The 12,760-nt window shown below is 42.6% G+C and overlaps 1 protein-coding gene across 1 annotated transcript in view; it reads left to right on the forward strand.

Moving 5' to 3' along the window:
* WDR65 (WD repeat domain 65) overlaps positions 1–12,760 on the forward strand; it is a 130,599-nt gene that overhangs the window by 80,964 nt on the left and 36,875 nt on the right. Inside the window, 3 exon segments of the mRNA XM_006839653.1 lie at positions 2,324–2,479; positions 3,712–3,805; positions 4,915–5,105. Of these exon segments, the coding sequence (XP_006839716.1) occupies positions 2,324–2,479; positions 3,712–3,805; positions 4,915–5,105 (441 nt within the window).

Genomic DNA, 12,760 nt, shown 5'->3' on the forward strand with positions numbered 1-12,760 from the left:
ATATATAGAATTTTTTTGAAAAGTTCATAGAAATTTTCCAATTCCATTTTTCCACAAGTTTTTGGAAGCCCCTTGTATAAGAGCTCCATTCCCACTACATAGAGTTGGCTCAGACTCAGAGCGGCTGTGTAAGATAGAATAGAATTGATACCTGGGCTGTTGAAGACTGTAAATCTTTATAGAAGCATATTGCCTTATCATCCTCCTTCAAAGCAGCTAGTGGGTTTGAACTACCAACCTTATGGTTAGCAGCCTAACAATCTATTGCACCACTATGGCTCCGCTAAATTGAAAGAGTGAGAGAGAGATTTAATTCAAGGAAATGGCTCACACATTTGGGAGAAGGGCAAGTCCCATATCTGTGGGTCAAGCATCCGCCAGAAGCTTCTCTGACTGTTGACATACTTACAAGTGGCAGGTCAGGCAACAAACTGTTGGCTCACAGGCTGCCGAAGCTGGTGAATCCCAAAATTGGCTGGTCAGACAACCAGAGATCAGATGATGATGAGTCAAATGCAGGATCCAGATCAAAAAAGAGCTTTTCCAGGACACCCCCATAAATATTGGATACAGCCACACCCTCAAGAAACTCCCCTTGCATCCGATAAGGGTGGTGGCTCAAGGAAGGGTGAGACTTGAGTAGAAGTCCAATTCTTTTTTTTTTTTTAAGTTTTTGTGAACTTAGTTTCCATGGGAGAACATCGGTTTTATATTCGTCGTTTCATTGCAATGATTGCAATTTTAAAGGTGTAATTCTTATAAGAGTGAGACTCAAGATATAGTCCACCCTAAAGGAGCTCTGGTAGCATAGTGGTTACAAATCAGGCTGCGAACCTCACGGTCAGAAGTTCGACACTACCAGCTGTTCAGCGGGAGAAAGATGAGGCATTCTGCTCCCATAAAGATTTACAGCCTCCAAAACCCTGTACAGGGTCACTATGAATCGGAACCGACTCCATGGCACATAACAACAACAACAGTCCTGCCTCATCAACATACATAAAGACCTTCAAACAGTTTGTGGGAAAATTCCATTCTCTTTTCATTCCATTTTCCACAAGCTTTTTGAAGCTCCCTCAGAGAGGTTAGGATTTGCAACAAAGAAAATAAAGGACAGAGAATAGAGAGCTCCACTCCGACTACCATAGAGCTGATGACATACTACCACAAAATGGAGGGTAATTCGATCAGATCATAAAATGGAAGAATATTTCCATAATTCTCAGACTCCTGGTCTAGCCCAGTTAACACATATTTGGGGGAAAACAATTCAACCCAGGGCACCTTCCGATAAATGCATTACACTAGTCCATGGCAGACCCCTGAGACCATTTATTTATCAGATAAATATCTATGTCACACAGCTCATGTTCCTGGCTCTGTACCAGGCTCTGGAAGTAAAGCAGCAAAGGAAGATTGGCAAAGTCCAACCCTCAAGGAGTAGAAGATTTAGCCAAGGAGACAGTTTTCATCCCTGGTTTTCTCAGCTTGACCCCACTATAAAATACCTCTCTTAAATCTTTTCAATCCTATCTGCTCCCCTCTCTTACTTAGTTCAATCTCTTATCAGCTATCAACTGGACTATGCAATAGCTCCCAACTACTCACCCTATCTTCTGTCCTTCTGTGCTCCATTCCAAACACTGCCATCAGAGAGGTTGTCACAACTCCAAAGTCAGCTTAAGCCACTTAGATGTGGACCTTCAGAGATCTCTACAGTAAAATTCAAATTCCTCAGCATGACCTACAAGGATCTTGATGGCCTTACCCAGTCCTGACCTCCACTCCCTCTGCTGCACTCCTATGCCACTTCACGTGCAGGGCCCTTAGCAGTCCTGTGCTGACCTCCCTGGCCTTGCACATGGTCAGAACCGACTCGATGGCACTTAACAACAACAAAGAGAGCTGGATGAGTGATTTTAAGTTGAGATGTATCTTATTGTACTGGGCATGTAGGTTCCAGATATCTGCTGTCACCAGAACCCCCCTGTACAGGACACCAGAATGAAGAGTGATCAAAGTAGGTGTCCTTGAGGTGACTTTGAACAGGTTTGATGGAGATAAAGGAGTTAATTAGCACAATGCCTGGCACACACACAGTAGTGATCACAATAGATATTGTTAGGGTAAAAGAAGAAGCTTATCTGTTGACTAGGTTTCAGCCAATGTGACTCCTGGGGGAAAGATGACAAGTTTTAGTTGAGACATGTTGAGCTTGAGGCTAGGCAAAGCTGCATATCTCAGAGAGGTCAAAGCTCAACATTTAAACATCCCAGTTCGCTCACATTGTGAATGTTCTTGATTCTGTGCCCTTCTTCCAAAGGCTCAGGTTATGTTGGATCTGAAGACTCGTGTGGATGAATTAAAAATGGAGAATGAGTATCAACTTCGACTAAAGGATATGAACTATTCTGAGAAGATTAAGGAGTTAACAGACAAGTTCATCCAGGAAATGGAATCCTTAAAAACAAAAAACCAGGTCTGTTTGAGAGACTACACCAACACCCACAAAGAACCACAAATGTCCACTGTACTCAAGATAGGAGTAGCATATATTACTCAAGCTACAATCTAATAAAAGGATATGGTAGTTGGTGGTTGCATGCCATCCAGTTGGTTCCAACTAATATAGGATTTCAGAGCCTGTAAATCTTTACAGGAACAGAAAGCCTCATTTTTCTCCCTCAGAGCAGTTGGTAGATTCAAACTGCTGATCTTGCAGTTAGCAGTCTAATTCCTCACCCATTATGCTACCAGAGCTCCTAATAATAGGATGTATGAGAATGTAATGTTTTAAGGCAGTTGGGAACATCAGAAATGCTTGCAAGTACAAAGTGAACAAAAGCAGGCTTTAAAACTCTTAGTGTATGGTACTAATTAGATAAAATTAAAAATAATTTTCAGAACATAGCTGATTGTATAATTGTCTTTGGTAGTTGGGATTATAGATCATTTAAATTTTATTTATCATTTGCTATAATTTCAAAATTCTCTACAATGACATGATAGATTTATATAAAAACAAAATGCAAAAAGAAAAAGTATGTATAGGGAAAAGCTATCAGTATATTGATGTCTGAATTGTCAAGAGGTTAAATAAAATCAGTCTAAAAGTGCTCCACAGAGTTAGATGTGGTCCAGTACTCTCCCAGAATCTTTTTCTCTGTCTTTAATATTAATCTGTCTGGCCCCACATGTAAAATCTCTAATTTTTGTTAAAGGGATATTTGTTCCTTTATATTATCTCCATGGGTCAGAGAGCTTACTGAAAGACTCCTGACTATTAATTTTAGTCATTCCTTCAGTCCATCAGTAAACATTTATTCAGTGCCCTTTAGAAGCAAGCACTCTGTGAGTTCCTAGGGATGGCGCCACCGTTACCTTCAAGGAGCTTTCCTGCTCAAAGAACACACTTAATTTTTGAAGCCTTTACATACCCAAATGTTCGTATGTCTGTTTCCCGCTTATATCTGTCATCCTTGACAAAACCCATTTGGTAGAACAGCTATAAGTAGGAAACAGGCCAGACTTTCAGAGCCGGATATGATATAAATAAAAAGTGCCATTTCAGTGGTGACTTCCTCTTGGTGCAAAACAGGGGCTTAAAAGGTGTCTGTGAGTGCAGGAGAATGTTCCTTGTGTATTAGTTCTTGCCCTCAGACTGCCTTCAGCAGATGTGTTGAAAGGAAAGCATTTGACTCTGTGTTTTAGGTTTTAAAGACAGAAAAAGAAAAGCAAGACATACTGCATCATGAACGCATAGAGGATCTCCTGGATAAACAAACCCGGGAACTACAGGACCTGGGTGAGGCCATGAGTGAAGGGTGCGTGGTTAGGATGGAAGACGTAAGTCAGGGACAAAAAAATCCCAGGTCATGTGGACTTGTCCACTCCAATGGTTATATTCCTGTACATTACCCATTGAACACTTATTAATGTCACTGCATGCCAGGCACGGCACTAGGTGCTGCTGGCATAAACAGGCGAGGCCAGAATCCCTGGCCTAGATGCTCACTTTTTTGTGGGGTAGAGAGATCAGGAATGTTCATTATGTAACTGGAGCTTCAGGGCTCACAGGCAGTTAGAGCAACACGGTAGGAATACAGCTCATCAAATAAACAAAACCAGCATGAAAGTGACTGCTTATGGACTTGAGAATGTGGTGATCTGGCATGTTCAGAAGGTGGAGAATTGTAGCGAGTAAAAGTTTCAGCAAAAAGTACATGATTCTGTGGGTCGAGGAAGGAAGGAAAAATCAATTTATCCAAGTGGGTGATTATAATCTGAGAAATGATGGGTCACGCCAGAGAGAGTTTGGGCATGAAAAGTTGGAGGACAGGGACCACACAAAGTACAGAGCTAAGTGGAGCCAGACTGACCACCTGTTCAGAGACTCAGGGTTCTTGAGATTTACGGAAGCCCATCACATTAGACAAAGTAGAGGGGAGGGATGTGAGTTCAATTCATAATCCATCCAGGAGACGTTGACTACAAATTAGAGACGTGTTCCCAAGTGATAAGAAAAAGTGCAAGTTTGTAGCTTGATAGACTGCCGTGGGTCTATCTAGTGTGTGCTCTAGTGAGTCTGTGACCTCATTGAACCTCAGTTTAATCATCTGTAAAATGGGATACTAATGTTTATTTTTGCACACTCAGACATTTATCTTGGCCCTGAACTCCAAATGCTCCTCTGCAGTGTCCTAAAATCTAAAAGGGGAAGGGAGGGAACTGGTCTATGTGATAAGCTGATGGAGCAGAAACCAGGTAAGGAGGATGAACAGGCATTTGAAGCTTGACTTTGGAGGCTGCTATTCTAGCTGGTGCTGAAAAGGGAAGGAAAGCTCCCCAGGTTCCTGGATGTCCCTGAAGTTGGTGCTATCTTCCTACTTAAAATACCTCCCTGCTGCTTCTCAGAATGTTGCAACAACCAAAAGCTGCTTCTAGAATATGAGAAGTACCAAGAGTTACAGCTCAAATCCCAGAGAATGCAAGAAGAGTATGAAAAACAGCTTCGGGATAATGATGAGATCAAGAGCCAGGCTCTGGAGGAGCTGACTGAGTTCTATGAAGCCAAGCTGCAGGAGAAAACCACTCTTCTAGAAGAGGTACTCCATAACGCTAATCTGGTCTCCCTCTCACTGCTTGCCTGCCAACCAGCCTGCACACTACCTGAATAGCTGGCTGAAGGCTTCCCTTGATCTCCTTCCACTCCATCCTTTGTTGTTGTTATTAAGTGCCATCGAGTCGGTTCCGACCCATAGCGACCCTGTACAGGGTTTCCGAGGGTGTAAATCCTTACGGGAGTAGAAAGCCTCATCTTTCTCCCGCGGAGCGGCTGGTAGTTTCGAACCGCTGACCTTAAGGTTCGCAGCCCGATTCGTAACCACTACGCTACCAGAGCTCCTTTAGCATGAGTTTTATTCTGCCTTGTTTATACCCAGCTTGTCCCCCTGTTAATCAGGGGACTTTTGAGACTGAAATTCCTTGGATAGACCTCATTCATTCCTATTGTTCTATCCTAACCATACCTTCAAGTCTTAAGAACTAGGGAGGCTTTTATAGAACAAGGAATCCATAGGACCTGGAGAAAAATAAGGACCTTAATGATATGGAAGATGGTTGCCTGAAACCCTTTAGCAACTCTTTTTCTTACAAAATGAAGTCATTCAGTCACTGATTTAACAAACATAGAATGTCCCAGAGGTTTAACAGCCTGTGTGCTGAGAGAAAAAGAAAAATCAACCATGGGACCAGGTTCTCATTCAGGTGAGGGAGGGAGGTGGTCACAGAGACATATACAGATGGTGGGAGGATGCAGACAAAGGGTGCCTAGACCAGCCTGGGAGTCATGGTGGTTTGTACATGCAAATAAGATCTGAAAGGAATATGAATTTAATTGAACAGAAGATGAGGAAATGAGAGAGAAGAGGTCATTCCAGGGAGAGCAGAATCATAGTGTGTTCAAGCAGTTAGTGGTTGGCAAAATATCTAGTTTCCCAAGATAAAAATTCTATTGATGGAAGGCTAATAACTTCTTTTTTCTACATGATATTTTAGCAAAATGGTATACTGAGAGTGTTGAGAGTTATGAAGACTTGGAGGGAATGTGGGAAAGTCACCCACCAAAAGCAGTGGGAACTCTGACAAGTATGGCTGAGGATTTAGCTAAGGCCTGAAGACGTGAATGCTTGAGCATTAATCCCCCAATTTGTTAGTTAGCAACCAGGTGTGTGAGTAGGAAGGATAGCTCAGGTTTTACTGAACAGGTGCAGAAGAACCATGGTGAGCTGGTGACTAGACATTGGGCCCAGGCCAGAGAGAGGTCAGTAAGGAACAAAGGACCTCTAAGTAGTGGAGGCATCATGAGGCCACGGGAGCTGGTGAGGTTGGGAGCTAGAATGGTACACAGGAGTCTATAAGAGAGATGGGCTGTGTTTGAGAGAAGGAGTCTGAATGTGAAGGTTTCAGAGGTAGCATTGTTCCAGAGGATGAACCTGAGAATAGGTAGCTGAAGTGGAGTCAAGGTAAAGGTCAAAGCACTGTAAGACATTAGAAGAGCCTCTCTTATGACTCCTTGGATCATGGGAAAGACCCTGAGAATCAGGATCCAGAAGTCTTTATAGTAATCTGGAAAGGTGACCAGACAATCATGAAGACGATTACATGACAACAATCATGTAATGAGAAATTGTCTTAGGCTAGGTTCTCTAGAGAAGTAAAACCAGTGAAGCTTATATATATATATATATATATATAGAGAGAGAGAGAGAGAGAGAGAGAGAGAGAGAAGTTTCTATCAAGGAAATGGCTCACATAGTTAGAGAGGTGAGAGTCCCAAGTCTGGATCAGATGAACCAAGATCAACAGGTCAGATGGCGGGCAGGCAGGCAGGTCTGTCAGCAGACAGTCAGGCAGGTAATAGAACAGATCACTGGCTCAAGTCCAAAGAAGCACAGATTGGAAGACCAGCCAGATGCAAGAGCAAGCAGTCAACCTCTGCCTGAGTATCCAATCTATTGGAAGCAGGCCACAACCCAGAGGAAACATCCTTTCAGTTGATTGGCTCATAAAGTTAATGATATTATATTAGATTTCATTATGAAAATAACTACATCTCAACTGCCAAGCTACTGACAATTCTGGCCCAGTTAAGTGGACACAAAACATTAACTATCAGAGTTCACCCTTTGTCAACTTGGCACCTGTGCATAGCTCCTTAAATCATATACACAGTCTCTAAATAAAGACAATCATGAAATCATACTTGCACCGAAGATTATACAACTAACATAAGTACAACTGAAAATGCAATGACCCCATTTTTATCTTGCATTTCACAAATTAACAAAGAAAAAATATTTGATACACACATATAAAATACCTATGCATATACATAAATATATATTCATAACAACTACAGTCCTCGTTTCTGCAACTGGTCATGTGACTGGTATCTAGAACTATTTTCCTGCACTACCTATTCCATATTCACTTTGCCCTTGGCAACTACCTCAGTTGGTCCTGGTTCCTTGCCTGATGGGTACCCAAACCTTTATTCCTGAAGGGTCTGGGCCATTAGTAGTCATGTGGGAATTGGGTTACTATAGTTTACCATTGACTTTAATCACAGGGCATGGTAGAACTAAATGATACCCTAAGAAATCTCCTGGATTCCACACATATTCTTCTTTACCTCCATTAATGAATGTCAATCCAATTTTCCCTTGGTAATCAGCATTAATCATACCACCTAATACAGTAACCCCCTTCCTTGCATGTTGATCAAGAGGCATGAAGAGCCAAATGGCCAGGAGGCATTCTTAACTTTCAGTTCAATGGATCAGTGCTGTATCTCCAGGTGGGAGTACTCCCCCCTTTGGAACTAATATGTCCAGACCCAAAGAGCATAGGGTCACAGGGACAGGAAACAAAAATTTTACAAGTGGGTCACTAGGAATAATAGTAAATGGTGTCACTCCCATTTCTACCTCTTTGTTACTGGACCCGTGAATCATGGCTATTGGAGAAATAGCACCATATATTGGATACTGGTTTAGACCATATACAGCCCCCTGGAGAACATTATTACAACACTACAAGGTATTGCACCTAGCTGGTGCCATAATTTTCTCTTTAGAAGGACCTCGCATCGTTCTATCAAGCTAGTTGCTTCAGGATGATGAGGAACATGGCAATTCCAGTGAATTCCATGAGCATGGACACATTGCTGCACTTCATTTACTGTAAAGAGGATCCCTTGATCTGAAGTGATGCTGTCTGGGATAAGACATGATAGTGGATAAGGTATTCTGTAAGTCCATAGATGGTAATTTTGGCAGAAGTATTGCATGCAGGAAAGGCAAATCCATATCCAGAGTAAATGTCTTTTCCAGTAAGAACAAAATGCTTCCCTTTCCATGATGGAAGTGGTCTGATGTAATCCACCTGCCACCACGTTGCTGGTTGATCTGCTTGAGGAATGGCCCCATGTCACAGACACAGTGTTGGCTTCTGCTGTAGGCAGATTGGGCACTCAGCAGTGACTGTAGCCAAGTCAGCCTTGGTGAGTGGAAGTCCATGCTGCAGAGCCCATCCATAACTTCAGTCTCTGCCATCATGGCTACTTTGTTCATGAGCCCATTGGGCAATGACAGGAGTGACTGGAGAAAGAGAATGATTCGTGTCCACAGAACGATTGTTAAAATTCTCCTTTGCCAATGTAACCCTTTGGTGTGCATTCACACGATACACAAATTATCTTTACTTTTTTATCCCATTCAGAGAGGTCTATCTACAGACCTCTTCCCCACACCTCCTTGTCACCAATTTTCCAATCATGTTTCTTCAAAGTCCCTGACCATCTAGTCAAACCACTGGCCACAGTCCATGAACCATTCTATAGTCACACATCTGGCCATTTCTCCTTCCAAGTAAAATGAACAACCAGGTGCACTGCTCAAAGTTCTGCCCATTGAGAGGATTTCCCTTCACCACTGTCCTTCAGGGAAGTCACACAACTGGCTTGTAGTGCTGCTGCTGTCCACTTTGAGTGGGCCCTGCATATCATGAAGAACCATCTATAAACCAAGCCTGAGTTTCCTCTTCCTCAGACAACTGATCTAAGGCACTCCCCATGACGTAATAGGCATAGACTGAGAGAAGGAAGGTAATGTGACAGAAACCGAGACCATGGGCATTTAAGCAACTTCCTCAAGCAACTTACTTGTGCCTTCAGGTCCTGCTCAAACCATTTAATGATGGAGTGCTGCTGTGCATGCCCAGCTTTATGACATTGTAGGTAGACAACACCCAGTTCATAATGGGTAGCTCAGTTACATGGTGACTTGGGGGTCCATGGTTAGGCATTCAGTCTCTCCTAAGGCCCAGTAACAAGCCCAAAGCTGTTTCTCAAAAGGAGAGTAGTTAACTGCAGAGGATGGCCAGGCTTTGCTCCAAAATCCTAAGCGTCCATGCTGTGATTCACCAGTAGGGGCCTGCCAAAGACTCCAAATTGCATCTCTATCTGCCACTACACTTCAAGTACCATTGGATCAGCTGGATCACATGGTCCAAGTGGCAGAGCAGCTTCCACAGCAGTCTGAACCTGTGGCAGGGCCTCATCTTGTTCTGGACCCCATTCACAATTAACAGCTTCTCAAGTCATTTGATAAATAGGCTAGAGTAGCATGCCTAAATGAGGCATACGTTGCCTCCAAAATCCAAAGAGGCCCACCAGGCATTGTGCCTTTTTTTTTTAGTTGTGGGAGGGGTCAGATGCTATAACTTATTTTTCACTTTACTAGGAATATTTCAACATGTCCCACATCACTGAACCCCTAGATATTTCAGAGTAGAAGGTAACTAAATCTTTGTCAGGCTAATTTCCCACCCTCTAGCATGCAGATGTGAGTGCAGGGGCTTCATACAATAAGCACTGAACTGCACACCACAAGGTCCATGGTTTGAGCCCATCAGCTGCTCTGCAGAAGAACCATGAGACTTTCTGCTCCCTCAAAGATTTAAAGCCTCGGAAACCCTACACAGGGTCACTGTGAGTCACAACTGACTCAACAGCACTTAACAACAGCATGCAGATAGTTTATCAATAATCTAGATTCACTGATACTTCTTCCTTACTAGGTGCAGTCAGCATGATTTCATCAATGTAATGGACCAATGTGATGTCTTGTGGCAGGGAAAGATGATCAAGATCCCTGAAGACTAAATTATGACATAGCGCTGGAGAGTTGATGTATCTCTGAAGGCAGATGCTTCTGGTGATCCACAGAAACTAGAATTGAGAAAAAGGCATCAGCCAGATCAGTAACTGTGTACCAGATACCAGGAGATGTATTAATTTGTTCAGGCAATGAAACATCTGGAACAGCAGCTGCAGTTGGAGTCACCAACTGGTTAAGTTTATCCAGTTGTCATTTCCCAAAATCCATCTGTTATTTGCACAGGCCAGATATGCAAAGTTAAATGGGGATGTGGTGGGAACCACCCCTGCATCCTTCAAGTCTTTGATTGTTGCACTAATCTATGCAATCCCTCCAGTAATGCGGTATTGCTTTGGTTTACTGTTTTCTTAGGTAGAGATAATTCTAGTGGTTTCCACTTGGCTTTTCTAACCATAATAGCCCGTATTCCACATGTCAGGGATCCAGTGTGGGGGTTCTGCCAGTTACTAAGTAGTCTATTCCAATTATGCATTCTGAAGCTGGAGAAATCATCACAGGATGAGTTTGGGGATCACTGGACCCACAGACCTTAGCTAGGACTCCATTAATAAGTTCACCTTCATATGCTCCCAGTCTGATTGGTGGGCCACAGTGACATTTTGGGTCCCCTGCAATATGTGTCAATTCAGAGTCAGTATCCAGTAATCGCCCAAAAGTCTGGTTATTTCTTTTTCGCCAATGCACAGTCACTATTGTAAAAGATCGTAGATCCCTTTGGAGAGGCTAGAAGAAAGACTAACAGCTGACAGTGTAGTGGGGTCTCTCCTCAAGGGGACTCAGCCTCCCCTTCATTCCAAAGGTTGTGGGTCTGTAAACTGTAATCAAGTCTGGGAATTGATTGAGAGTCTGTGACTCTCTGCTCTCATGATTCAGGCTAGACTGATGTTCCCATGTCCTCTTGTACGGATCTAGTAAATACTTACGATGTTTCCCATCTATTTCACTTCTAGGAACACTCTGCCTGATTAGCAAATGCCATAAGTCCACACGAGTCTGACTCTTCTGATGATTGCTTTGATTCTGTTGTCCACTACAGTAACCACACCCACCTTGTCTTATAGTTTAAGTGCTAGCACTTGTCCCCTATTGCCACAGGATCTAATCAGCCCCATTATATAGTTAGGTGTCTTAATTTAATTAGGGCTTAATTCAATGATGTCAAATCTGGCTTACATAAAATAGCAATAGTAACAGTCTTCAAGGAGGCTGGAGTTCCCTTCACAAATTTGTTCTTCACTGTTGTGGTAAAAGGTATGTCCTCTGGGCACTCAGTGTGTGGATTTATGGGTCTATCCTGATAAACCTGCCTATTTCCTGAAGTCTTTGGATTCCTTCCTCTACAGAATACCAAGGTCTAATAATTCAACTTGATGTATTGTTGTTGTTGTTATGTGCAATGGAGTCAGTTCCAACTCATAGCAACCTTGTACAGGGTTTCAAGGCTATAAATCTTTATGCGAGCAGAAAGCCTTATCTTTCTCCAGCGGAACAGCTGGTAGTTTTGAACTGCTGACCTTGCAGTTCGCAACCCGATTCGTAACGACTATGCTACCAGAGCTCCTTTGATGTATTGTAGTAGGCCAATCAAATAAACAATTAGATCCTCTCTTAGCTGTTTGCCTTGAAACAGTGAATGAAGAATCAATCTGTGTTTGTTGTTGTTGTTGTTGTTGTTGTTGTTGTTAAGTGCCATGGAGTGGGTTCCAACTCATAGTGACCCTGTACGGGGTTTCTGAGGCTGTAAATCTTTACGGGAGCAGAAAGCCTCATCTTTCTCCCATGGAAGAGCTGGTAGTTTTGAACTGCTGACCATGAGACTTAAAGCCCGATTCATAACCACTGTGCTACCAAATCTGTGTTTAGTGGGCCTATATCAATGAACTCAGACTGATCCTGGGTTACTAATGGTGACCCAATGGAATGTGGAAATCATCGGACAATCTCGTTGATATCCCATGTGAGTAAAGTTTTACTAAAGGTAATACAGAAATGGCTGCAAACATACATTGACAGAGAACTTCCAGAGGTTCAAGCCAGATACAGAAGAGGCCATAGAACAAGGGCTATCACTGCTGATGTCCGATGGATCTTGGCTGAAAGCAGAGAATATCAGAAAGATGTTTACCTGTGTTTTATGGACTACTCAAAGGCTTTCGATTGTGTGGATCATGGCAAGCTATGGACAACTTTGTGAAGTATGAGTATTCTGGAACACTTAATTGTGCTCATGAGGAATTTGTACATGGACCAAGAAAGAAGCAGTTATTCGAATAGAACATGGGAACACTGAATGGTTTCAGATTAAGAAAGGTGTGCGACAGGGTTGTATTATTTCACCATACTTATTCAACCTGTATGCTGAGCAAATAATCTGACAAGCTGGGTTATATGAAGAAAAATGTGGCATCAGGATTGGAGGAAGACTCATTAACAACCTGTGAATGCAGATGATACAACCTTGCTTGCTGAAAGTGAAGAGGACTTAAAACATTTACAGATGAAGATAAAAGAGCACAGCC

The sequence above is a fragment of the Chrysochloris asiatica genome, unplaced genomic scaffold (genome assembly GCF_000296735.1).
Source record: "Chrysochloris asiatica unplaced genomic scaffold, ChrAsi1.0 scaffold00026, whole genome shotgun sequence".
NCBI classification, from domain to species: Eukaryota; Metazoa; Chordata; class Mammalia; order Afrosoricida; family Chrysochloridae; genus Chrysochloris; species Chrysochloris asiatica.